This window comes from Mustela lutreola, chromosome 5 (assembly GCF_030435805.1).
Source record: "Mustela lutreola isolate mMusLut2 chromosome 5, mMusLut2.pri, whole genome shotgun sequence".
NCBI classification, from domain to species: Eukaryota; Metazoa; Chordata; class Mammalia; order Carnivora; family Mustelidae; genus Mustela; species Mustela lutreola.
In genome coordinates this window covers 31170623-31195568 of record NC_081294.1, presented here as the reverse complement: position 1 = coordinate 31195568, position 24946 = coordinate 31170623, and the positions used below count along the sequence as shown (strand labels likewise).

The window sequence follows — 24946 nt, the reverse complement described above, 5'->3', positions numbered from 1 at the left end:
AACTGTGTCGTGGATCACAGTTTAAAGAAACTCTGAGGTGAGAGTTCACTCTTCAGCTCTCTCTCTGTATTCAGCTTACTCACTCTGATACCTGTGAGCTCTGCCACACTCAGACACCGCCGGTCTTTCTGTGACCCCAGGGACCTGAGAACGCACTATTCTCGTGAGGGCTCCACCCCCGCTTAGACTCTGGAGTAATGTCCCTCAGTGGAGCAGACTTCTAAAAGTTCAAATTTTATGCTTCATTGCTCTACCACTTGCTGGAAGCCAGCCCCTTCCCCCACAGTCTATCTTCCCCTCGCTTTGGATTCACCTCTTCACACATCTTACCTTTCAGAAAGTGTTCGATTTTCTGTTTCTAGAACTGCTGCTCTTCTTCTCTTCAATCTCCTGTTGGGTCTGTAGGTGTTCAGAATGGTTTGACAACTATCTAGCTGAACTCCTGTGACTTGATGTCATCTCAGTCTGCTACTCTTCTGCCATCTTGCCTCTCAGACCCCAGCGTCCCATTTAAATTGGGCCTGCCCCCAACATGAGATAGAAAACCTTAAGCATCACTTTTTTTAAACATACTATTTACTTAAAGTAAAATACTCTCCAACTTTCCTTCCTCAATTAATCCCACTCCCTTTCCTTTATTCCCCTTGTGTGTTTCTACTCCTTCCACACCAATGTTTCTCAACCTAATACTCGCTAGATTTATCTGTTAGCTTCTTTAAAAAGACCAAAAAGAAAAAGAAAACAGATGTTCATCCACGCAAATTAAACCAGAACCTTTGTTGTGGATCCTTCCTAGAGCATGATTCTTTTTTTTTCTTTTCTTTTTCTTCTCCTCCTACTTTTTCTCCTCCTCCTCCTCCTTTTCCTTCTTCTTCATCCTCTGGTTAATCTAATCATGTAAAACCTTCTTTCTGGATCCAGAACCACTAACATCTCATCAGTGAAATCTTCTCTAATATCTCCAGGAATCAGTTCTCTGTCTCTGCTTCTTGAGCACTTTTGCCACTGCTTTTCTAGAACAAATGACATTTCATCATTCTACACAATATGAATATCCCTCTAGCTTGGAAATGTGATTTAGCTCTTAAAGCCCATTCTATTCCCAGCCCCTAGACAGTATCTGGCATATCATGGTGCAATAGGATAAGGGGATAAATAAAGAGATGGATGGATGGACCCAAATTTGAAGTCCTATTGATCATTAAGATTTTATAATCCTTTGTTTTCTCTAGGATTGCCAGCCAAAAACAAACAAACAAGCAAAACAAAACAAAAAACATATAAAGCTGTTGACTTCCTTGGGATCAAAGAAAAGTAAAAACCAGGACTTTCTAATTAAGGATCCTGCCCTTGGAGATAGTACTTGCTCCCAATGAAAAACAACATGAACATCTTATTGACCTCTGAAATTTACACTCTCAGATCCACAGTGCTTCTTTTCTTCTTTAAACTCCTATGATGTTTCCATTTTTTTATTCCTGAATGAGCAGTCAGCAGTGACCTATGCCAAGACTGCTTTCTCCCATAGGCAATGCCAGTCTCTTGATAACAAACAAAATTAAATTAAGAAGAGAATGTTGGCTTTAAAAGCAATTGCCAAAGTGCTTTGTATGATTAATACGTTCCACAGTTTCATTACCCCAAGCCCATAACACACAATTTCATTCTTGTGTACATCATTGCTTCTTGTTGGGTCGTTCATTGGTACCTGCATGCATTCATTCAGTAAATACCAACTGAGTTCCTACTCCATGCATGGCACTCTGCTCTTGTTAGTCTTAGCTATTCAGTTTAACTCTATGTTTCCAGAAGAAGAAATGTATTGTATTTGTAACCAAAAACAATTAGGTTAAATCATGTGAAATTGCCTCTATTCAGTCATAGTTAACAAAACAAAACAAAACAGAAAACCACAAACACAAAAGAATAAATAGCCAGCAATTTCATATGGTCCAGCTTAATACCCACCCAGTCTATGAATTGTATGAGGTAAGGCAGCCCACATAAGAAAGTGTTTAAGGGGGGAGCCTGGATGGCTCAGTCGGTTAAACACATGCCTTCAGCTCCAGTCATGATCCCAGAGTCCTGGGATTGAGCCCTAAATTAGGCTCCCTGAGAAGCAGGGAGCCTGCTTCTTCCTCTGCTTGCTGCTCCCCCGCTAGTGCTCTCTCTCTCGGTCATAAAATAAATGAAATTGGGACAGCTGGGTGGCTCAGTCAGTTAAGCCACTGCCTTTGTCTCAAGTCATGATCCCAGAGTCCTGGGATCGAATCCCGCATCCAGCTCCTTGCTCGGTAGGAAGCCTGCTTCTCTCTCCACCTCTGCCTGCCACTCTGCCTGCTTGTGCACTTTCTTTCTCTCTCTCTCTCTGTGACAAATAAATAAATAAATAAATAAATAAAATCTTTTAAAAAAATAAATAAAATCTTAAAAAAGGACAAGGGGTGTTAGAGAGGAGAAGGGAGTTGTGGTAAACTGGAAGGGGAGGTGAATCATGAGAGACTATGGACTCTGAAAAACAATCTGAGAGGTTTGAAGTGGCGGGGGATGGGTGGGAGGTTGGGGAAAGCAGGTGGTGGGTATTATAGAGGGCACGGATTGCATGGAGCACTGGGTATGGTGAAAAAAATAATAAATACTGTTTTTCTGAAAATAAATAAATCAATTTAATAAAAAAAAAAAGGAAAGTGATTAAGGGAACTGACTATATGATTTTATCCATTAAATAGTGATGTACTTAGGGTCTCAGAAGTTTTGAAAAGATCTGAGAAGTCCCCTAAAAAAAAAAAAAGACTCAAAATACAAAGGAAAAAATGCAAAATCAAAATTAATAAATGTTTAATAAACATAAACAGTATGACCATGTCAACTCTGTTGATTGTTATTGTTAAAAAACATTTCCTGCATTTATAAATAAATGTTCATTTTTCTCACTTTGCACCAGTTCGGAATGCACATAATTACTGAAAGATCACAGCAAATTATTTATCTGCCAACAATTTAAAAGCAAAATATTTACCAATAATTTTCAAGTTCTTTTTTAAACAACAAAGAAAAAGGTTATTGGACAAGGAATGCATTTTAAAGTGCTAGGTGTGGTACGGAGTTGGAGCTCTAAACATAGAAATGCCGGCCTGGTCCATTAGGATATGAAAGTAGCTCTGGGAGCTCAGAAGAATTCCTGTTCCCTGCCTCCTGAAGCCTGGGTAAATCAGAAAGAATTCAGATGTGTTACATGCATGCAAGTACTGAACTCAGCTCTTAAAAAATTCACTGTTGAGAGAGTCAGCTATAGAGCGCTTGGACTAAGTGGACTTATCATAGTAAAAACTGAGAATTCAGGGACGCCTGGGTGGCTCAGGTAGTTAAGTGACTGCCTCCAGCTCAGGTCATGATCCCAGAGCCCCGGGATTGAGTCCCGCATCAGGCTCCTAGCTCCACGGGGAGTCTGCTTCTCCCTCTGACCTTCTCCCCTCTCATTCTCTCTCTAACTCTCTCACTCTCAAATAAATAAATAAAAATCTTTAAAAAATAAAAAAAAAAAAACTGAGAATTCCTAGCACTCTTTTGAAATACAAATGTCAAACAAGAAAAGAGCTGAGCCTCAACCAGACTAGAGTCAGCTTCATGATTGGTCAGAGCCCCTTCTACTGGAAATGGAGGGAACAGTGCAGGTTCACTGTTGACTGCCAGATCATCCAACTTCCCTTCCCAAGAGACATATCTGGTAGACCATTTCCAGCAGGGTGCACCATTGAGACACCAGAATCTGCCCAACAGGAATCAGTCCCTAGAAGAAGGTCTCTAAGCCTAAACTGAGGAAGAATCAGGATAAACTGGGGATGATGAGGACCTCCAGGCTGCCAGGACTTACCTGGCTCAACCTGGCCTGTGGTTGTAAGAAAGCAGACTCTTGAGAAGGAAAGGTGTAGCTCAGTCAAGGCAGACTGGGCACAGTATATCCCCATCTCCACATGCTCTCTGAGCAGGGCACACCACAAACACAAGAAAAGAAACATGTGGGGAAAACGGTCCTCTGTCTCAGGCCATACATTCCAACCACTATCAAGAGGACCCGGAGAAGTTGGATGTGTGTTCATATTCTCTAAAAGGAAAAGAAGCTTCAGAGATCGCTGAAGTTTTCCCTTTTTATACTCAAAACTCAGGTAGCCTATTCATTCTACTAATCACCTGGTAGATAGCATCGTATATCTGGCAACCAATAAATGTTTGAGGTTCACGGGTTGGCATCCTTACCCTGGCTTTACACCACTGTCTCCCCAGGGCCCTTTGGCTGGTATACACAAGGGGTTGCTGCATACAACAGCTCACAATAGCACTCCTGAGTTAGTTTCCCAACAGTTATTTATGAAAATAACCCAGAATGGTGGCTAAGAAACTAGGCTCACCTTAGGTTTATTTTAAAAGATATAAAAGTATTCTCTCTCAATTACACATAAGCACACTTATATAACGAATTCACAGGACAAACATCTCTCTGCTCACCTCCAACTCCCTCCAACCATCCACCCCCACCTCATATTCATTATCCACTACCATGCTAAGAGCAGTGAAATGATTCAAGAGAAGGGAATGGTGTTGCTTTTTAACAAGAGACAAGTTACTAAACCCCTAAACCCTAAGATATGCCCAAGGGTGATAATGTCCCCTTCACAGGATTTTTTGTGTTGATTTGTTGAGATAACGCATTTAATGACTTTGGCCTTTACAGAGAAACAATAAACAGTAGCTGTTACTATTGTGATTACGCAAAGCTATTGATATAAATCCTTCCAAATGTGACTCTAATATTTGTGACATTTAAAAAGCCAAAAATATTAAATCTAAAAACTTAGAATAATGTTTTATGGCAGAATGGCTTAGTACTTTCTTCTAGTGGGTTCAGTGTTGTTTATTTTTTTAGAGAAGTTAGTTTTTTTATTGGGACAATGTACCATTTTAACAAAATTTTTTTGTAAAGAGGGAACAGGGGAGGAGTAGAAGGAGAGGAAGAGAGCATCACAAGCAGACGCCCCGCTAAGCAGGGAGCCCAACACAGAGCTTGGTCCCACAACCCTGAGATCATGACCCGAGCCAAAAGCAAAGACAGATAGATACTTAATTGTCTGAGTCACCCACACGCCCCCATTTTAACCGTTTTCAAGTGCACAGTTCAGTGTCATTAAATACATTTATATTGTTGTGCTACCATCACTACGATCCATCATAGAACTTTTTCATAATACCAAACTGAAACTCAGCACCTAGTAAAACATACCTCATCATTCCCTACTGATAGGCCTAATAACCACTATTCTACTTTCTACCTCTGAATTTGACTATTTTAGGTTCCTTATATAAGTGGAATAATTGAACATTTGTCCTTTTGCATCTGTTTCACTTAATGAATGTCTTCCAGCATATATCAGAATTTTCCTATATAAAATTTAGAATGTCATTCAGCATTAAAAAGCAATGAAATATAAAAGCATTCAGCATTAAAAAGCAATTAAATATAGATATTATATTTGTATATCATATTTGTATATTAGATATGTGTATATAATATAGATATTATATTTGTATATTAGATTTGTATAATAGATATTATATTTGTATATTTGTATATTTGTATATTAGATCAATTTTGTCATGAACCTTCTCCCCCTGTGTGTTCTTCTAGGCATCTTACAGTTTCATTAGCTCTTATGTTTTTATATCTTTGATCATTTTGAGTTAATTTTTATGTTGTTACAAGATAAGGCTCCAGCTTCATTCTTTTGCATTATGGATATCCAGTTTTCCCACTATCATATTTAGATCAATAACAATATTTAATCATATGTTAGCTTATTAAAGTCTATCAATCTAGATGTTATTAAAAATAAAAGGGGCCAGGATGACATTGAATCATCTCACAAATTAGGTTGTAAAAAATTTGTTTCATAACTACATTACAGATAATGTTAAATCCTCCTTATAGCACTGCTAAGTAGCAGTAGTATCGAGTTCCAAAAGGTACTATAAAATTTAAAATAGGAACTCTTGTGTTCTGATCAAAAGAGAAATTGTCACTAGGTTATACCCATGATGGCTAATTTTGTATTAGGTCATAGATAACTTTATATTTAGGTAGGCTTCTTGCCTGACAAATCATAATTTGTGAAATAGGGTATTTAAAAAAAGAAAGAAAAGAATGTAAGTCTTCACCAATATTTATCTTGTACTGAAATGGAAATATTCTTATTTTAAAATTAAACAGACAACAAATTAGGAAAATAAGGATATTCATACCTGCAATAGGTTGGCAGTGGGAAGGAATAAGAACTCAAGAAATGGCGGAGAGATCCATTTTCCTTTTTGTCATCTTCTCTGAGTCTGTAAAATCCCAAAGCATATCTGTTAATTTTCTAAACTTTCTGGCCTAACCTTACAATTGTGAAGGAAACTGGGAATGAACGGATGAATGACAAAAGCAGAAATAGATTTCTCATGTATGGCCTTGTCTTTTACTTGTTAAAGTACAAATTATTATTAACGAATTGTCAAACCCGGTGACCAACGCGATGAGAGTGTGTATTTTGACCATGTCAGTTAAACATCCTTGACTTAGAGACCTACTGAGACAAAAAGATTACAACTTAGATTCTGCCTCTGAGAAGACCATGTGAGGACTGATAAGGTGAGAAGCCATGAAAAGAGAATAGCAAGAGCCACGAGTAGAAAAGATTCAACAGACCCTGCAGAGCCTGACGCGCCCCCCAAAACCCAAAACAGGGGAAGATTAAAATGATAGCCAAAAGAGCAAAAGAAAGTAATAAGTACATCAATAAATAACACAGAATTCCACAAGCTTTGTTCTTTGTCTCCTTGCTTTTCAAGTTACTTGGTTTGATAAAAGACCCCTTAAATCAAGTTTAGATTAGTTATGCATTGTCCTGTCTCAACAGTTCTTTTAGAGATCAGTAAATGCTTGCCCGAGGTTGGGTTTAACTTACAGAGAAAATCGTTCCCTGCTCTCCATGAGTTTAAATACAATTTACTCATCTTGTTTGAAATATAGTGGGAACTCTCCTTCTGTTGGAGGATGAGTTCATTTTTTTACTAAAGTTGATTAGTAAGTTATTTATTCCAGAAGGTCCTGGGTGGCTTAGTCAGTTAAGAGTCTGACTCTTGGTTTCAGCTCAGGTCATGATCTCAGGGTCATGGGATCAAGCGCCACATCAGGTTCCATTCTGCTTGGGAATCTCTCCCTTTCCTCCTCTCTCCCCCTCTGGCTCTCTTCCTGCTCGCTCCCTCTTTCTCTAAAATAAATAAATTAAATCTTTAAAAGAAAAAAGAAGTTACTTCTTCTAGAGGACTGATGTTCTGAATGGGTTAAGGCCCACTTTCATAAAAAATATGAAGTACAAGAACGAAAATCCACTCTGTTTTCAAAACAAAAAGTGAAAGAGAAATAAGGCAAACCAAGGAACTGCCCATTTCCTCTTGCACACCCTTTTTAAACATGCTTGTTCTTATCCTGCTTTCTTCCTGCTACTTTCCACTTGGCTTTTCCATATCTCTCTAAACAGGGAGACTAGAATTTCCTTAAATTTCTATGAATCTATTCCGTGAGTTTGAGTTGTTCTTTGCTGGCGCAGTTCAAACGCATGCTGCTAGAAAGAGACAAGTTTACCGAATAATGAAATTTTAGCTGACCCTTTTCCCAGTTTGGAAAACTCAAGGGGTCACTCAACATTTCTGTGCCTTAATTTCATCATCAGTGAGCAGTCACGTAGTGACCATCTTCTAGCATTTGATCATACGTTGGCCAAGAGTTTTCCTACAGTTTCTCAAAAATAACGGGCTTCAAGGGAGGCCGCACCCCTACAGGATTAGTGTGCAAAACCCTATAACGTTTTTATCAGATTCTGAAAGGAACCTAGGAGCCAAAAAAAAAAAAAATTATTAGAGAAATAGAAGTTGCTCTAGGATCTTAGGATGACTGAAGGAAGTATGCAAATTAATTCGCACTGAAAGAGTTTCAAATCTAGTTAGGAAGCCAAACTTAATGCAACCGATACAATGGGAGAACCATAAAAGGCAAACATAGCGAGGAGCTTCGGTTCGCGGCGCAGTCTTCAGGCTGCAGGCGTCCAGAAAAAGGTGGAGAAGAGGGAGTGCGCTGAAGAGAAGGCTTCTTGGAAGAGGTGAGACTCAACGTCCCTCTGTTCTCCTATCTCTGGGGTCTTGCTTGGGCATGTTAGTGTTGGGCACATAAAGGAGGGGATCATTTGTTTCATCTCTAAAATGTTAGCCATTTGGGATATAAAGGGGAAATAATGTAAGAGTTTAAAATCAGTCTAACCTTCTATGCTAACCATTTTAACCAGGCTCCTTTTAAAGCCTGATAGATACAACCCCGACAATAGTTTTATCTTTTTTTTTTAAGATTTTATTTACTTATTTGACAGAGAGAGAGAGACATCACAAGTAGGCAGAGAGGCAGAGAGAGAGGGGGAAACTGGCCCCTTGCTGAGCAGATAGCCTGATGCAGGGCTCCATCTCAAGACCCTGAGATCATAACCTGAGCCAGAGGCTTAACCTACTGAGCCACCCAGGCGGCCCCCCGACAATGCTTTTAAATAACACTCAGAAAGTAGTGTTACCAGAAATTTTTATTAGCGCTGTTTCCCTCCATCTTCTTGTAAACTGACTTTGAGAAAAATGAAGCCAGGTTCTGTGACCCACCCACATCTTTGGGCCTCACTGTCTCCCCCTAGCTGTCACCTTTGGTGAATACCAACGTGGGGGCACTCCTTTTACCGGTGCTGAACAAAAACCCGTTCTCTGCAGTGCGAATTTAGGAAAAGAGAATGCATGCCCAAGTAGTTAAAGAATTCTAACGACTTGCATCCTCTGAGCTACTTCTCCCTTTCATTAGCAGGAATCATTACAGTGCCCATACCAGGAAAATAGAACTTTATCTTCTTTAGATGGTATCTCTATATAGTCCGTCATCTTCATTGCATTTCCTGCTTTGCCTTCTTGCTCAGGGGCGAAGGTACTTAACTGGCTTCACAGGAAATACACTCACATTTATTATATTTTAAATATTTTTTAAGTAAAGTTATTAGGCTGCAAAAGTAAAAACTCTTTGGTGGATGATGAATTAGGACTTGGAGCTCAAGTCCTTACCTGTTTTTTCTTAGTCAAATTATTTGTTTTAAACATATATTTTTGACAGACTTCCCAACTTCTCCAACTATTATTTAGTAATAACTAAAAATTACCCTAAGTCTCATTTGGAAATAAGCACAAATTGAAATGGAATTCAAGTGAACAAATTGAAATTCAAAGTTCTCTTAACCAGAGACTTATCCTGTCACTACACTGTTAATGGAAATTGCTAGATTTCTGTTCATGGTGTAATTTTTGTCCAACTTATGGGAACAGAGAGAAAAATCATATAATGACCAAGAATAAGTATTTATTATGTACTGCATGGTGAAAATATGTTGTTAAACTCAGTAGTAAACAATGTCAGGGCATCAGGATTATTTGTACCTGCGAGGCTCGCCTGGTGATCTGTTCGCCATCTTGCTGGCCGGAGTCATCTGTTCCTCCTTCTAGAGAACAGGATTGCTTGCACCTTGGAATTTCCCAGGAAACTAAAAAATTCTGATGACTGTGTCTCAAACCCGGAGATTCTGATTTGATGTTTTGAGGGAACTGGTGATTTTAATGTGCAATGATTTTAATGTGCAACCTGATTGATTTACATTCTAAGCTGTACCTGCTATGTGGAAAAACTCTGTTTCACCAGATAGTAGATATGAGGTGTTTTCGTTAAGCTAAAGAATGTCTCCATTGCAAGGCCTTCTACTGGCAAATGTTTTATGTCTCAAAGCACATCTGATTCCTCTACCTGTATTGCCTTGATCTTCCTCCTCTTATTCATTGAGCATTTATTATGTGCCAGAGACTGCAATATCAGATTCCTGACTACCCACCTAGCTCCTAATCACACCCTTTTTAAAATACCTGCAGATTTCAAGGCGGTATCAGGTTCTTTTCCACCTCTGGAACTTGCCAGGGGCTCTGTCTTCATGCTTTGTCCTGGCGATGATTCTAACCATATTGCTAATCTCATCTTCATTTTGAAAAACATTTTCATTTTAAAAAATAAATAACAGGGAACATCTGTTTTAATATGGGATTTGGATTGTCATAGAAGTACTTAGTATTAGCTCAGCACCAAGTGAAAAAATATTTGGTGCCCCTTGTACTAGGGAGTAGTACTTACAAGAAGATTTGGAAATTCATAACCCAAAATTAAGGGATCAGTTGCCTTTCCTTTTCGAGAGGCAACAAAAATGATCTTCTATCCTCAAAATTACTTTAATGTCAGGCTATGTATTCAAAATAAAGGAGATAAATCCTCATACCAGAATGTGTTCAGACAGGTATTGTAGATAATTGGTGGGATTTGAGATCAAACACCATGCTTTAAGAATATATGTAGTTTACCAACATGAGATATTAAGACATGTGATGCTAATAAAAATTGCTAAAAAACCTAACACATGAAGCTTGATTGACATTAATTTGTATTTTTAATAAAATGAATGTCATCCTATGAAAAGTTCATGGATATCTCCACCATTTAAATATTGGTAAGAGAGGTTTAAATACATTTGGGATTGTTATCGTGTTCCTTTTGTTCTTTTTAAGATCATAGTTATGTTTTTAACAAATATTATATACTTAAAATAGAAAAGTCAGAAAGTCAACAAGGTACAAAGCAAGAATTATTTGTAATAAAAGTCAACCTAAGTCAACCACAGTTAACATTTTTGTTTGTGTCCTTCGTTCATAGATAGGTAGATAGATTCACAGACATAGACCTTATATAAAATAAGTTAATTGTGAGCACCTGGGGGCTCAGTCGGTTAAGCTTCTGCCCTCAGCTCAGGTCATGATCTCAGGGTTCTGGGATCAAGTCCTGCCTCAGGCTCCCCCCTCAGCAAGGAGTCAGCTTCTCCCACTACCCAGCCCCCCATCTCCCCCCACTGTGTTCACATTATTTCTCTCTCTCACAAAAATAAATAAATAAAATCTTAAATAAAAATTTAAAAAACAGGTTAATCATATACACAAAATGTAATATCCAGGTGCTTCTTAAAAAATTCCATGTCATCTTTCAGACTTCAAAACTCCCCCAAGTACCTGTTCTCATGTTATTAAAGCATAATAACTTGATAAACATGGCCAGTTATACAAATGCTCTGAGGCCTGAGATAACATGCAAATAAACCTTACATATCAATGTGTGAAGGCTGGACAGACCACACAGTTCAAAAAAGGAAGTGCACTCTGCAAAGCTAACTTGCACATTCGCTGTCCGCCTTCCAACATCTTGCGGGTCACCGTGTGCCAGGCACCTCAACTCCTTTCAATAAAATGGTAAGTAGGAGATTTTATGACTCTCCCTGGCTCCCTGGCAAACATCTCATCTTCTGTACATAGAGAAGAGAGTGGTGGGGAGGCTTCTTGGCCAAGTCCTCCTGGCCTTTGGAATGTTCACTTGACCTGTTTTTGTTCCATTTGCAAATAAAGCTGCTGAGTGTTACCAGTCGAGAGCCTGTGGCTTCAGGATTTCCCGTTTCTGCTTCTAGCCTTCAGAATAGAGGAAGGGCTATGACTTACGAAAAGAAAAGTTGCATTCTTTGTCTTTGCCTTTTGAGATATCGAGGTGCCAGGATCAGTAACAATGTCAAGTTTCTTATTAGAAGCATTTGGAGGGTGCCTGTGTGGCTCAGTGGGTTAAGCCTCTGCCTTTGGCTCGGGTCATGGTCTCAGGGTCCTGGAACCAAGCCCTGCATCAGGCTCTCTGCTCAGTGGGGAACCTGCTTCCTCCCTCTCTCTGCCTGCCTCTCTGCCTACTTGTGATCTTTGTCTGTCAAATAAATAAATAAATAACCTTAGGGGGGAAAACAAAGAAGCATTTGGAATCCCAGAGGAGTACCCCAGTGATAATAAATGTGGGGCAGTGTTGCTGATGATGAGTGCCATTTTGATAACAGTGGATTTTGTAAAGGAGCTCTTTTGTTTAAAAATGCATTTTATTATTTTAGCCAAGAGAAACAAACAAAACCCAAATAGTCCAAACCTTAGGGACAGGTTGTGTTCCCAAAGTTAATTGAAATTCATTATTTGGAGCACACTTAAAAGAGTGATGGGTCCCCAACGATACCATAACCACCTGCGTAACCCGTAATGTAGCCAAACTGCAGTGTTAGTATTCTGCTATATGGTTTCCTATTATTTCTCTGTAAAAATTGTCTTTGTTCTTATACTTAAGCTCTCAGAGTCTAGAGGAGAGCTAACTCTCTATTCCATACACTCCCCCCACCACGCCCCAGTCCCCAGAAGACTAAAACTTGGTTATCCATTCTCTTGTGAGGAAAGGGATTGCTTCCTCTGCCAGTCCCTGGCGAAAAGACAGGGATTGAGACAATGACCGCCCCAGGTACACAGATGGAGGACAGAACGCACCACAGGCATTGGAGTGAAAGTCACAAGGGCTTCATGGGATGTGTTTGTAAGTCGGGAGACTCTTAAGCCAGAACTGGGAAGTACAGAGGTGAGAGAGAAGACCTATGCCAGTGAGGAGAAAAGGAGGAGAAGTGGCGGGGTCAGAGGTGTGGAGTCATAGCAGGGAGGAATGCACAGTCATGGAGGAAATGGTGGCCCCGGGATCCTACCAGCAGTCACACTCCTGGAGAAAGGCAGTCACCTGTCAGGACGGGACTTAAAAGTCCTGGTAGTGTTTCTAACTCGGTCTTGAGGTCCCAGATTCTTAGAAGAAAGTTTGACCTTAATTACTGATAGTCTTTTCAATAATAAGTGAGGTTTACTGAGTTATTTGGGTTTTCTTAGGGAAAACGAGGTAATAATACCAGAAAAAAAGTTTAACAGGGTAAAGGGTATTTGGTGCAATACTTCAGCAGCGTTATCTTAGGGGATTACCATCTCCCTATTACAAAAGTAGCGCATTGTATTAGAGATAATTTCTTAGAAATACACATATGCAGAAATGAAACTATATACATTTCCTATAGTTTCAACACGTGGAGGCAATCCCTGTGAAGTAAGTACAGATCTTCCTAGAATGTCATCATTTTAAAAACATATTTCATAAATGACTTTTATGAAAGTGCCATCATACTTTATAAGCCATTTCCTTACCTGCCTTTTTTATTTAAAATATCTTGAATAATATCTGAGTTATAATGTCATTTTTCATGATGAATCATTTCCATATGGTCAGACATTTAGATCGTTTCTTATTTTTCCTTCTTTATGATAATATAGTCAATATATTCACTTACACACATTGCTGCTCAGGAAAGGTATGGTGTTGGCCTTACGTTGGCCCACGTTCTTTATAACATGGCCTATGTTCTTTATAACATGATTCCACATTTCAGAAGTGGAAGAACATGGCAGTAGGATTCTAATTCTCAAACATCTGCCGCTGTGGAAATTGACTTGATCCATGAACATAGACAAATTAGCTCACCTCATGGTCCTAAAGTGAAAAAATAAAAATAAAAAATAGAATGATACCCATCTACATGACAAGTAATTTAGGCACATTTCAAGTTGCTGAATTTTATGGGGGGGGGGGAGGAGAAGCAGATATCTAATAATTCTCTACTTTTCGTATGGTCGTGGTGGGTGAGGAAAAATCTTTTATGAATACACTTAGAAACTTTTAGGAAATGGCATAAAAGTTGGTTTTAGAGTTTTTGTTTGATTTGCTCCTTTCATTCGACCTTCAGTTGACATGTGACTGTTGACAAAAGAAATGTGCTCTCACCCGCTCAATCATTCAACCAAAGTTGGGGTTTGGCTGGACGAGAATACAGGGTGAACAACACAGGTGGGGTCCCAGCCCCCTAGAGCTTACACTCAGTGCAGTGGATCTCCAACATTCATATGCTTCTCCATTAGGGATAGGGCTAAAGATTTTGCATTTCTAATAAATTTTCAGAGGCCACCGCTGATCTAGGCACTCCGAGAACCACCGTTTGGTAGAAGTGATGGATCAAAAGTGAATCAAAGTAAACAAGTCAAATACCCTCTACGGACTTCTGAAAGGAGGTGAATAAGGAGCTGAGATGGCACAGAGAAAGGGGACGTCCTCTTTAGGGTTCCGGTCTCTAATAAAGTGCTGTCTGCACTAAAGCACTGGTCTCAGCTCTGGCTGCCCAGGAGATCAACTCGAGCAGCTTATAATCATACCCATTGCCAAAGCCCCACCTGAGACCAATTGAATCAAAACCTTGAGGTGGGAGGTGGGACACAGTGAGAGTTGAGAATGGCTGCACCAAACAGCAAAATGAGCCAGACACAGGAAACGTGGCAGTAGGAACCACTCAAGCTGCAGAGGAATTGGCAGGTGCAAAAGCTGTGAGATGGGGAGAGCTTGGATCTGCGGGAAGACCCCCAGGATGGCTGGATGATAAATAAGGGAAGATGAAAGTGGCCAGAAGTGGTTTTAAGAAATAGGCAGCAGCCAAGAGATTCGATCTTATTTTGTTCACCCTAGCAGTCACTGGAGGGTCTGAAACAAAGGAGTGAGTGCTATTATCTGGTTTACATTTTGAAAGTAGGGCTACTTCTGGGATACCTGGGTGGCTCAGTTGGTTGAGCGTCAGACTCTTGGTTTTGGCTCATGTCGTGATCCCAGGGTCGTAGGATCCAGCCCCAGGTCAAGCTCCACACTGGACATGGAGTCCGCTTGATATTCTCTCCTTCTACCCCTCCCCCAGCTCATGCCTGTGCACTCTCTCTCTCCCTCTCTCTAATAAAATAAAGAAGTAAACTCTTTAAAAATTTAAAAAAAAAAAAATGAAAGAGAGAAAGTAGGACTACTTCTAAAGTAACATGCATACTCTGCAGGCTGCCTTGACCATGACTGGGGCTTACATATTGACTATTTCTCCCTTGTCCTTTTAAAACTGTGGCCCAAATTTGAGGATAAATAGTGTAGGGCTTCTGAAGGGAATGGGTTTAGAGACCTTCAAATAACGGAAGGGGCTGCAGTGATAGCCCAGCTGAGAGGGGGTGTCCAGGGAAATCAGAGAATATAAAAGGTAAACTAGAAGGATCCCCTTAGGTGCTGGGATTGCAACCCTTTTCTTTCAAGGAGAATGTGACTCTTGTTCTTACCATGTAAGCTGGAGGGGTCCTGAATAATATGCTAATATCCCCACATGGAAATCCATTCACCTCTTCATGCTTCTCCCCTTCACCTGGCTTAAATCCTCTTCTTCTGCAAAAGAGGTCACCTGCCTGTTGCAGCAAGATCAAGCCTGATGTGTTAAAAAAAAAAAAAAAATTTTTTTTTTTTTTAATTTAAAAATCCTGTGCTATGACAAGACAGTTTTAAAGGAAGGATGAGAGGTTCAAATACTAAGGCATCTCTTTCATCCACACGTCAAGGCATGTAGGAGGAAATGAGAGCCACTTCTTGGAGCACATTTTGGCATGCATTAAGAGTGTGACATCCTTGTCCTTAAAGTAAGTGGGCGTGGGACTCCAGCTCTTCATTCGGTAACTTTAATATCACTTCCCTAATTCTCCGGGTTGGATTCCATCTGCCCTGGTTGTTCTCTCATGTCATTCTCTTTTTGAAATATGGTATGGGGGCACCAGGTGACTCAGTGGGCTAAGGGTCTGCCTTTGGCTCAGGTGGTGATCCCAGGGTCCTGGGATGGAGCCCTGCATCAGGGTCTCTGCTCAGCAGAGAGTTTGCTTCTCCCTCTGCCTCTGCTGCTCCCCCCACCCCTCCGCTCATGCTCTCTCACTCTTGCTCTCTCTCATCTGCTTATGCTCTCTCTCAAATAAAGAAATACTTTATAAGATACAATATTATGGTATGTTATGAAACAAATAACAAATTCTCACATACCACCCAGATTTCACACATATTACCATTTTGTCATAATATTGTCATTTTGCCATCTTTTCAAAAAAATCAAACAAAATTGAAGTTCTCTTTTTGCCCTTCCCAGTTCCATTCCTCTCCCTCCAACAGCAGGGGACAACGGCTCTGAAAGCAGCAGCTCACCTACCCAGTGATGTTTTTATGTTTTTATTTCATCAGCCTGTGTTTGTAAAAAAAAAAAAAAAAAAAAAAAAAAAAAAAAAAAACATACAGTAGTGTTTAGTCTGCTTTTATTTGCTTACGATTTCTGCAAAAGCCTTCTCTTCACCCTACTTATGTCTTCAAGATATATCTATTTGGACACACACAGGTCTGGTTCAATTTATTGACTTGTTTTGTAATTATATGGCAATTTGTTCACCTACTCTCCCAACATTTAATTTATTGCCATTATTTTCCATTTCAAACAGTCTTAGAATGAATGTGTTTCTATGTAGAAGGCATGAGCACCTGAATGTTAGCAAATGGTTCTCCAAGGTCATTGTGATGGTTTACCTCTCATCAGCCTGTGTGACAGTTGTCTTTTCTCTCCATCCCTCTTAAAAGCGGTATCATCAGGTTTACTGAGAGACTTCTAAGAATTTGTTAAATTAAAACCCCACTTCATTGTTGTTTTAATTTTCCTGATTACTATGAAGATGGAACATGTTTTCTTAAGCCGATTGACCATTCAGGCAACCTCTTCTGTAAATCCTTTTCATGTGGTTTGTCCATTTTCTTATAGACCATCTTTTCATGTTGATTTATAGAAAATCTTTATCCAATTCTAGGCATTCATCCTGGGTGGATTATGTGCATTGTGAATTTTATGCTCCCTGGCTTCTTTTTTACTTTTTTTTTTTTTTTTGGTGTCTCTTTTTTACATAAAAGTTTTAAATCTTAATGCTAACAAATTTAAAAGTAGGTCTTTTATCATTTCTGTTTTTCACTTACTTTTAAAGAAGTTATTCACTACCCCCATTTTCTAACATTTTGCTAACCTTTTTTTTTTAAGATTTTATTTGTCAGAGAGAGAGAGAGAGAGAGAGAGAGAGAGCACACAGGCAGGCAGAGTGGCAGGGAGAGGCAAAGGGAGCAGCAGGCTCCTTGCAGAGCAAGGAACCAGATGTGGGACTCGATCCCAGGATGCTGGGATCATGACCTGAGCCAAAAGCAGCGGCCCAATCAACAGGGCCACCCAGGTGTTTCTTCACTCAACCTTTTAAAGATTTGATTTTCATGTTTAGGTCTTTAATCATCAAGATTTTACTTATATTTGTGACATAAGGCAGTCATCTAATATATTCTCACGTGGATGGCCAATTTAGTCCTATTTATTTTCATTTGTTCTTTTCTCCTACCACTTTCTAATGCCTCCTTGATCATATGTCCATTTCCCATATACACCTGACTTCGTTTCTAGGCTCTCGATTCTGTCATGCTGGTCAACACGTTTCATAAAACTCCATCATGTTTGTTTCTTACGACTTACTTACCTGCTCTAGATTCACATCTTCTTTTACTCAAGTACATATTCCCTTGCCTATTGACTAGCAACTTCTACAGTTCTTTATAATTTCCAATATTATTCTCCCAAACAAAACAAGAACCTAAATACAGTGTAATTACCCATTGAACACAACCCTCCAACCCTGTTTCTAGTTCTTAAAACTTCTCCTTGGAAGAGATATAGCATTTTCACTCACATTTAATTGGCCAAAATAAGTCACACATGCTCTTACTTCAGGTGAAAGGACAGACATGTAGGGATGTAAATCGTCATGCGTTCAGGGTAATGGCAGAGAGGGGTTCCTATTTGGAAAAAGAATAACAGGTGCTACAGTATATAGTGGTCTTTGTGTGACTAAAATACATCTTCATTTCTACTTCATTCTTAAATGACAGTTTACCTGTGTATATTCTAAATTGATAGTTACTTTCCCTCAGCACTTTAAAGACTCACACCACTGGCTTCTGACTGGTTATTGTTGGAATACGTGTGCCGTCAAATCTGTCATTCCCTATAGGTGAAATTCTGTCATTCCCTTTAAGATGCTTCTTTATCTTTCTGTCCTGCAGCTTTACTATATTTCATAGAGGCATAAATTTATTTTTATTTATCCTGCTTGGTACTGAGAGTATCGGTTTAAAGAGGAGCATACAACATTTTTTATAAAGAGCCAAATAGTAAATATTTTAAGTTTTGCAGTCCCATAAAGAGCCAAACAGTAAATATTTTAGGTTTTGCAGTCCCTGTGATCTCTGATAAAACTACTCAGCTCTACCATTGTAGCATGAAAGCATCCATACACAATGAATAAACAAACAGGTATGGCTGTGTTCCAATAACATTTTATTTATAAAAACATGGCAGGCTGAATCTGGCCCACAGGCTATAGTTGCCTGATTTAAAGCCTAATGATTTTTTTTAATTTTGCAAAATTATTAGCTATGATTTCCTCAAAACTATTACTCTGCCGTTTTATTCTTCCTAGTTTGTTTTTGTTTTTGTTTTTGTCTAGAGTCCCTACTAGATAAAAATCCCATGCCGTCCTCCATGATGTTAATCACTCTTCCAAATATTTTAATACTGTGTCTCTCTTTGAGGAATTCTAAATGGATTTATCAACGTCATCTTTCAATCCACTAAGTTTTTCTTCATTTGTGTCCAGGGTGACCAATTTTCTCAGTTAGCCCAGCACTCTCCCAGTTTTAGCACTAAATTCCTACTTCCTAGAAACTTCTTAGTTCCAGGCAGAACAGGATAGTTGTTTACCTTATTCATGTCCAATCCAGGTTTTATCCCATATATTAAATTTTTGCTTCAATGATTAAGTTTTTATTTCCAGTTTTGAATTGGTTGTTTTCACCTATTTTTACTTACTACCTGCCTATTTTGTTTCAATTGTTTGTATATTCTCCTATGGATTGTTTTCATATATTTGTTCCTTGATGACTCCTGAATCCAGAAAATCATTTTCAGATTGCTCTTATCATTTTGATAAGATTTTAATTGTTGGTTTTGTTAGGTCTTTCTTTCTTATTAATAGTTTTCTTCCCATATTTTGGAATTTTGTGTTGTAGACCCATTTTGAGGTGTTTTTGTTGTTGTTGTTGACTGCCTCATTTTTTCATCCTGCCTTCTCTAGTGTTGTGCTCTCTCCTATTTGTTCCTGAAGACTCCAGCCTGGAACCAGCTCTATACCAACTGCTTTGCAATCAGGCTCACAGTAATACTGCACAGGTAGCATATCTATTACTAAATCAGCAGGCACCTGGGCCCAGGTTCTGGCTCTGAGACAGTGTCTAGCCCAGACTTTTCAATTTCAGTACTTTCAGGCCTTGTGAGATATTTAGTAGCATCTCTGGTCTCTACCTACTGGATGTCAGTAGTACCCCTGTCCCCTTCATTGTGACAACATGCAGAGCATTCCCAGACATTACAAAATGCCCCCACCAGAACTACCAAAATCATCCCCAGTTTAGAACTTAGGTCTATCCTAAGGCAATTCTTAGTGGACTCTTTCCATGAAACTGGATTAAAACAAACGGACAAACAACAAACAAACAACAACAACAACAAAATCTGTCCTTGCCCTTGACTACAAAGAGGGGTCCTAGTTCAGGTTTTCAGGCTACCCTACAGGGGCTGAACTAACAAATACTTTCATAACCTGAACCAACAGTCCAACTCACCTGTCCACTAGTCTCACTCACAGCCTTGTGTTTCTGTTCTGTTTCTGATACAGAAAGGTTTACCTTTAAATTTTCTCATTTTATATTCTACCTATCACTACTCAACATTTGATTAGGGCAGTGAGAGAGCCACAAAACTTTATTTTATTGACCAAAACTTGATTCTCTTCTTTATCTCTTTTCCCTCACTTCCCTTTAACTTCATATCATTCTTTTTCCCTTTCCCCCTTCATCCTTGATCAGTGGCATAGAGCAAATCAACAAAGTGGAGGAAATGTGTCATCATCAGGGTTGATGAGCTATTGGGAGAATTAGTCCAGTGTCTTCCAGGGCTCCACCACCCCCCTTTACTCCTAACGTAGCCTATTAAAACAGTGGTTCTCAAAGTATTCTTCCTAAACCAGCAGCATCAACATTACTTGGGAACTTACTAGAAATTCTTGGGTTCTACTCAAACACGTTTTAGGAGTGGCACCCAGCCACTTATATGTTACAAGCCCTCTAGGTGATTCTAATCTGTACTAAAGTTTGAGGCCTCCTGCGCTAAGACTTAGCTAAAGAGGTTTGGACCAGTGGTTCTCAGCCTTGCTGCCCCTTGAAATCACCTGTTAAACTTTAAATTACACCTATGTGAGCCACTCCTCTGAAGATTCTGATTCAGCTCAGGTGGGGTGCAGACCCCTTTATCTTTTATTTTATTTTTTTTTAATTTATTTGACAGGAAGAGATCACAGGTAGGCAGAGGCAGGAAGGGGGGGGGAGCAGGCTCCATGCTGAGCAGAGAGCCCGATGTGGGGCTTGATCCCAGGACCTTGAAATTGACCTGAGCTGAAGGCAGAGGCTTAACCCACTGAACCACCCAGGTGCCCCCCCCCTTATCTTTTAAACTCCCCCAAAGGATTCAACTATCCAGTCCAAGTTTGCATTGCTTATTCATGTCCTGCTCACCCATGTCGATGATCACTAATGCCAACTCTTGCTTAACATCAGCCAGTGGAATTGTAAAACCAGAGCTCAGAATCACTGTCCTATATTCGGATTTGAGCTTCAAAACCTGATAAGCCAACAATAAATTCAAGCCTAATGGAAATCCTGGCAGAAGTCAAAAAAGTGGAATTGAAATAAACATCTGCTGAATTTGATATATGAAAGCTGAAAGAATTTGTGTGAAATATAGTGAAAACATCTTAATAAGGTAGATATTTAGGAGGTTTAGCTTAAATGAATACATTTTGATGTATGTATGTCTGGACATAATCCAAAGAACTACCAGCAATTTTATCATTACAACTCTGAAAGACAAGTAGCTATGTTTACTTTATCACAAGAGGACATTCACCCGAAAGAAACTAATTTTGTCACATGTACCCACAACTGCATGAGACAGCATTTCAGGGCTGGGTGGAGTTTTTTTTAATAGCAGAACATAGCTACCCCAACACAATAGGGCTGAGATACATACTGTTTAAATTAGTTACCTCGGGTGTGGGGGAACAAGGGAATTTCCAAACTATCTGTTGTTAATTACCAAGCAAACAAAGAGAAGATTGTGAGGGTGGAATTGTAATTTAGGATTTCTAAGCAGAGTTCACCTGTAGCTACTGAGCATACAGAGCTTTGGCGGCTTCAACTCTCAGTAGTTGTAAAAGTTAGCCAACTTAAGCAGGCATTGATTGAATTTGATAAGCAGGTCATGCAGAGAGGGAGGAAATTCTAGAAAGTAGCCAGAATAACCATGTCTTAATGATTAATTAGGCAAGAAACCCCAGATATAACTTCTCTATGTCTTGACACGCCTACATCCCTATGTTCTCATTCTTCTTCTCTTCCGCGTGCTAAACCCTCCTGTTAAACCTGTAAGCCTGACACATCAAAGAAAAAAAGAAAGGAGAGGAGAGGAGAGGAATGGAGAAAAATGGAGAGGAAAGGAAGGAGAAGAGAACAGGGAGAGGGAGAGGGAAGGGGAGAGAGAGACGGAGAGGAGAGAGAAGTGAAGGGAAGGGAAGGGAAAAGAAAAAAGAAAAAAGAAGAAAGCTGCCAGGACATTCCTAAGAAATGATGGTTACCTACTCTTTGACCAGCAAGAACACTGGTTTCTCTCCTCTTTCAGGGTTCATTACAGACAGCCAGCCAATCCAGACATGAGGGAATATTGCTCTCTTGAGCAACTAACTTGCGGAAACTAGACACATGGCACATCTTTGCATTTCTACACTACTGTTTCCCTTGTTAAGGTCTTCACTGAACTGAAGAGCTATAGATCCTGCATTTATAAATACTTGAAGAGAAGGATTTGATTTAACAGTGTGTTATTTTAATCATTCTAGTAAATTTGCCCTAGACCCACGGAGAAAACTAAAGAGAAATTGGCTCTTGGAACCAGTAGACTGAGGTTAGAACCCTTGCCCCAAGTGAAAATTTTGTTTTTTCAAGCTCCCTGAGCAGCTTTGTTCCTCCTTGCTGCATCCCCACATGAAGGATCCATTACCAGATCCATTTGTTTCTTACATGAGATACCCGTTTTTTTATGTTACCTGCTTGGATCCCGGAAACACTGGAATTGGCAATTAGATTAGATAGGTTCCCTTTCTGTCTTTAATATTTTATGAGTGGAACAAATTACACAGTTCTAGATATATAGAAAAAGTCAGGGTAAGGTTTGGTAAACTTTGCCTTCTGAGTAGGCAGTTGATTTGGGACATGTTTGGATTGGAAACGGTGTCTAGGTATAAGAAACAAGATCAGATTTAAATGCATAAGAGCCTACTGGGGGTTTCTGAGCTAGTCTTGAGTTGTATGGGGGGGCAGGGGTAGTGGAAGATTGTTAACATTTAGTATTAAATAAGGTATTGGTTGCTGCATGAAATGCATCAAAAAACAAAAGTGAATGGAGGTGATAAAGCAAAAATAGCAAAATGCTAACAAATAAAGTATCTGGGTTGGGTATATTGATGTTCACTTTCAACTTCAATTTCAACTTTTGGATATGCTTGTAATTTTTCATAATGAAAAGCAGGGAGGAAAGTTTAAGTGTCACAAAGACTAGACAAATCAAGCTGGAAATTTAACCACAATACTCCACTCTCTATACTGATGGCCCGTGCATTCATGCAGCCTCTGTTTATCCACCATCTATCAGCACAAAACCCCCCTTCCTCTAAATGTAACTATCTTTAGCATTTCCCTCTCTTGCAAATATGAGATGTGAGATGATAATTTTTTTTTCAAAAACATGCAAAAAAATGTAGAGAGCATAAAAATCTCACCATGTGAAGAAAACCACTGTCAACAGTTTAGGAAATATTTTTCTCTACGTACCTCTAGACAGAGTATGAGACCTTTCTTTGCACCTCTCATAGTTGTACTTACATGGCTTCACTTTCAGGGTGGCCAAAACCACTCTGAAACTTCCTTTAATACATGGTTCCAACATCTTCCTTCAAGAAAGTTCTCACTTTTCATTGCTGTGTCCTGCCTTCAGTTTTCTCTCAATGCCTTGAAATGTTCATCAAGCACATTTGACTTTCCACTGCATCTTCTCCCTAATTATTTTACTTTCCACCATATTATCCTGCATTCCCTAAGCCTCATATTTGCTACTGCACTCACAATTTTGTCAAGAGCTTAATCTGATTAAGGCAAAAACCATCCTTCTGACTTAATAATGACACAATTTAAAACCAAATTCTCACTCCAGATAGAAATGAGGATATCCAGGTCAATCCATTTCTTTTTAATTATGGAAAACACAGAGATTATAACTGTAACTCCCAGAATTCTTAGTTCAAAAAATATAAGCCAACCTCACAATATGCAGTATTCACTTGGATTTTGTCACTGCTGTTTCCCACAGGTTCACAATGAGTGATTGGCAGTCCCTGGAGAGCAGAATACATTCTGGGCTCTCCAGATGGGTTTTGGTAATGTTAATGAACATTTTTACTTCGTGGAAATAAAATTGGTTTTTGGTCTTTAAAAAATAAAAAGAAGTATTCATACTAATATTTGAGAGGTATCTTTAATATATGTGCTTCAAAGAGTTTTCATAAGTTCACTTTTTTGCACTGTAAATTTTATAAGCAGCCCTGATTTTTTAAAAAGATGTATTTATTTATTTGAGACAGAGAGAGTGAGCATGAGTGGGAGAGGCAGAGGGAGAGAGAGAGAGAAAATCTTAAGCAGACTCCAAGCCGAATACAGAGCCCTGTGTGGGGCTCCATTCCATGACCCTGAGATCACCACCTGAGAGCCTCAGAGCAATGAAATCTAACCCCGCTGTCAAGCTCCACACCCAGCACAGAACCTGCTTAAGATTCTCTCTCCCTCTCCCTCTGCCCTTCTTGTCCTCTCACTTAAAAAACTTTAAAATTTTAAAAAATTAAAAACCAACACATTTTTTGATAAATACTATAGTCTTTCCTCTGCTGATGTTCTTTTTTTTTTTTTAAAGATTCTATTTATTTATTTGACAGAGAGAGATCACAAGTAGGCAGAGAGGCAGGCAGAGAGAGAGAGGGAAGCAGGCTCCCCACTGAGCAGAGAGCCTGATGCGGGACTCGATCCCAGGACCCTGAGATCATGACCTGAGCCAAAGGCAGCGGCTTAATCCACTGAGCCACCCAGGCACCCCCTCTGCTGATGTTCTTAACTCTACAGTCGATTTGGAATTTATTCTGTCACATGGAAGGAGGTTAATGTGAAGTTAAAATAATATCTATTTAATATTTCTATCCCTATTTTTGTTATTTTTAGATTAGCATACATTATGACTCTCTTTTAAGTCACCTATATTTTATTTTTGTTATCATACATTCACAATTATTATTTTACAATATATTCTAATATCAAACATGGCTAGTCTCCCTTCATCATTGCTCTTCTTTTTCACAATATCCATTAATGAGCTCACCCATATATATTTTTCCTTTTTTTAAATTTTTTTTAAATTAACATATAATGTATTATTACCCCCAGGGGTACAAGTCTGTAAATCTCCAGGTTTACACACTTCACAGCACTCACCATAGCACACACCTTCCCTAATGTCCATAACCTAACCACCCTCTCCCTACCCACCTCCCCCACCCCCAGCAACCCTGTTTGTTTTGTGAGATTAAGAGTCTCTTATGGTTTGTCTCCCTCCCGATCCCATCTTGTTTCATTTATTCTTTTCCTACCCCCCAAACCCCCGACTTTGCATCTTCACTTCCTCATATCAGGGAGATCATATGATAGTTGTCTTTCTCCGATTGACTTATTTCACTCAGCATA

General features: G+C 39.3%; 1 protein-coding gene across 4 annotated transcripts in view; it reads left to right on the top strand.

The window, feature by feature from the left end:
- Positions 1-7923: 7923 nt before the first annotated feature.
- The window catches only part of FYB1 (FYN binding protein 1), a 154293-nt gene continuing 137270 nt past the window's right edge, over positions 7924-24946 (top strand). For 3 of the 4 annotated variants that reach the window (XM_059173853.1, XM_059173852.1, XM_059173849.1), the window contains exon 1: positions 11326-11448. In XM_059173853.1, coding sequence (XP_059029836.1) covers positions 11446-11448 — 3 coding nt within the window. In that variant the 5' untranslated portion in view covers positions 11326-11445. Of the gene's footprint in view, positions 8193-11325; positions 11449-24946 lie in introns of those variants that run through there. The other variant, XM_059173851.1, reaches the window with a different exon arrangement.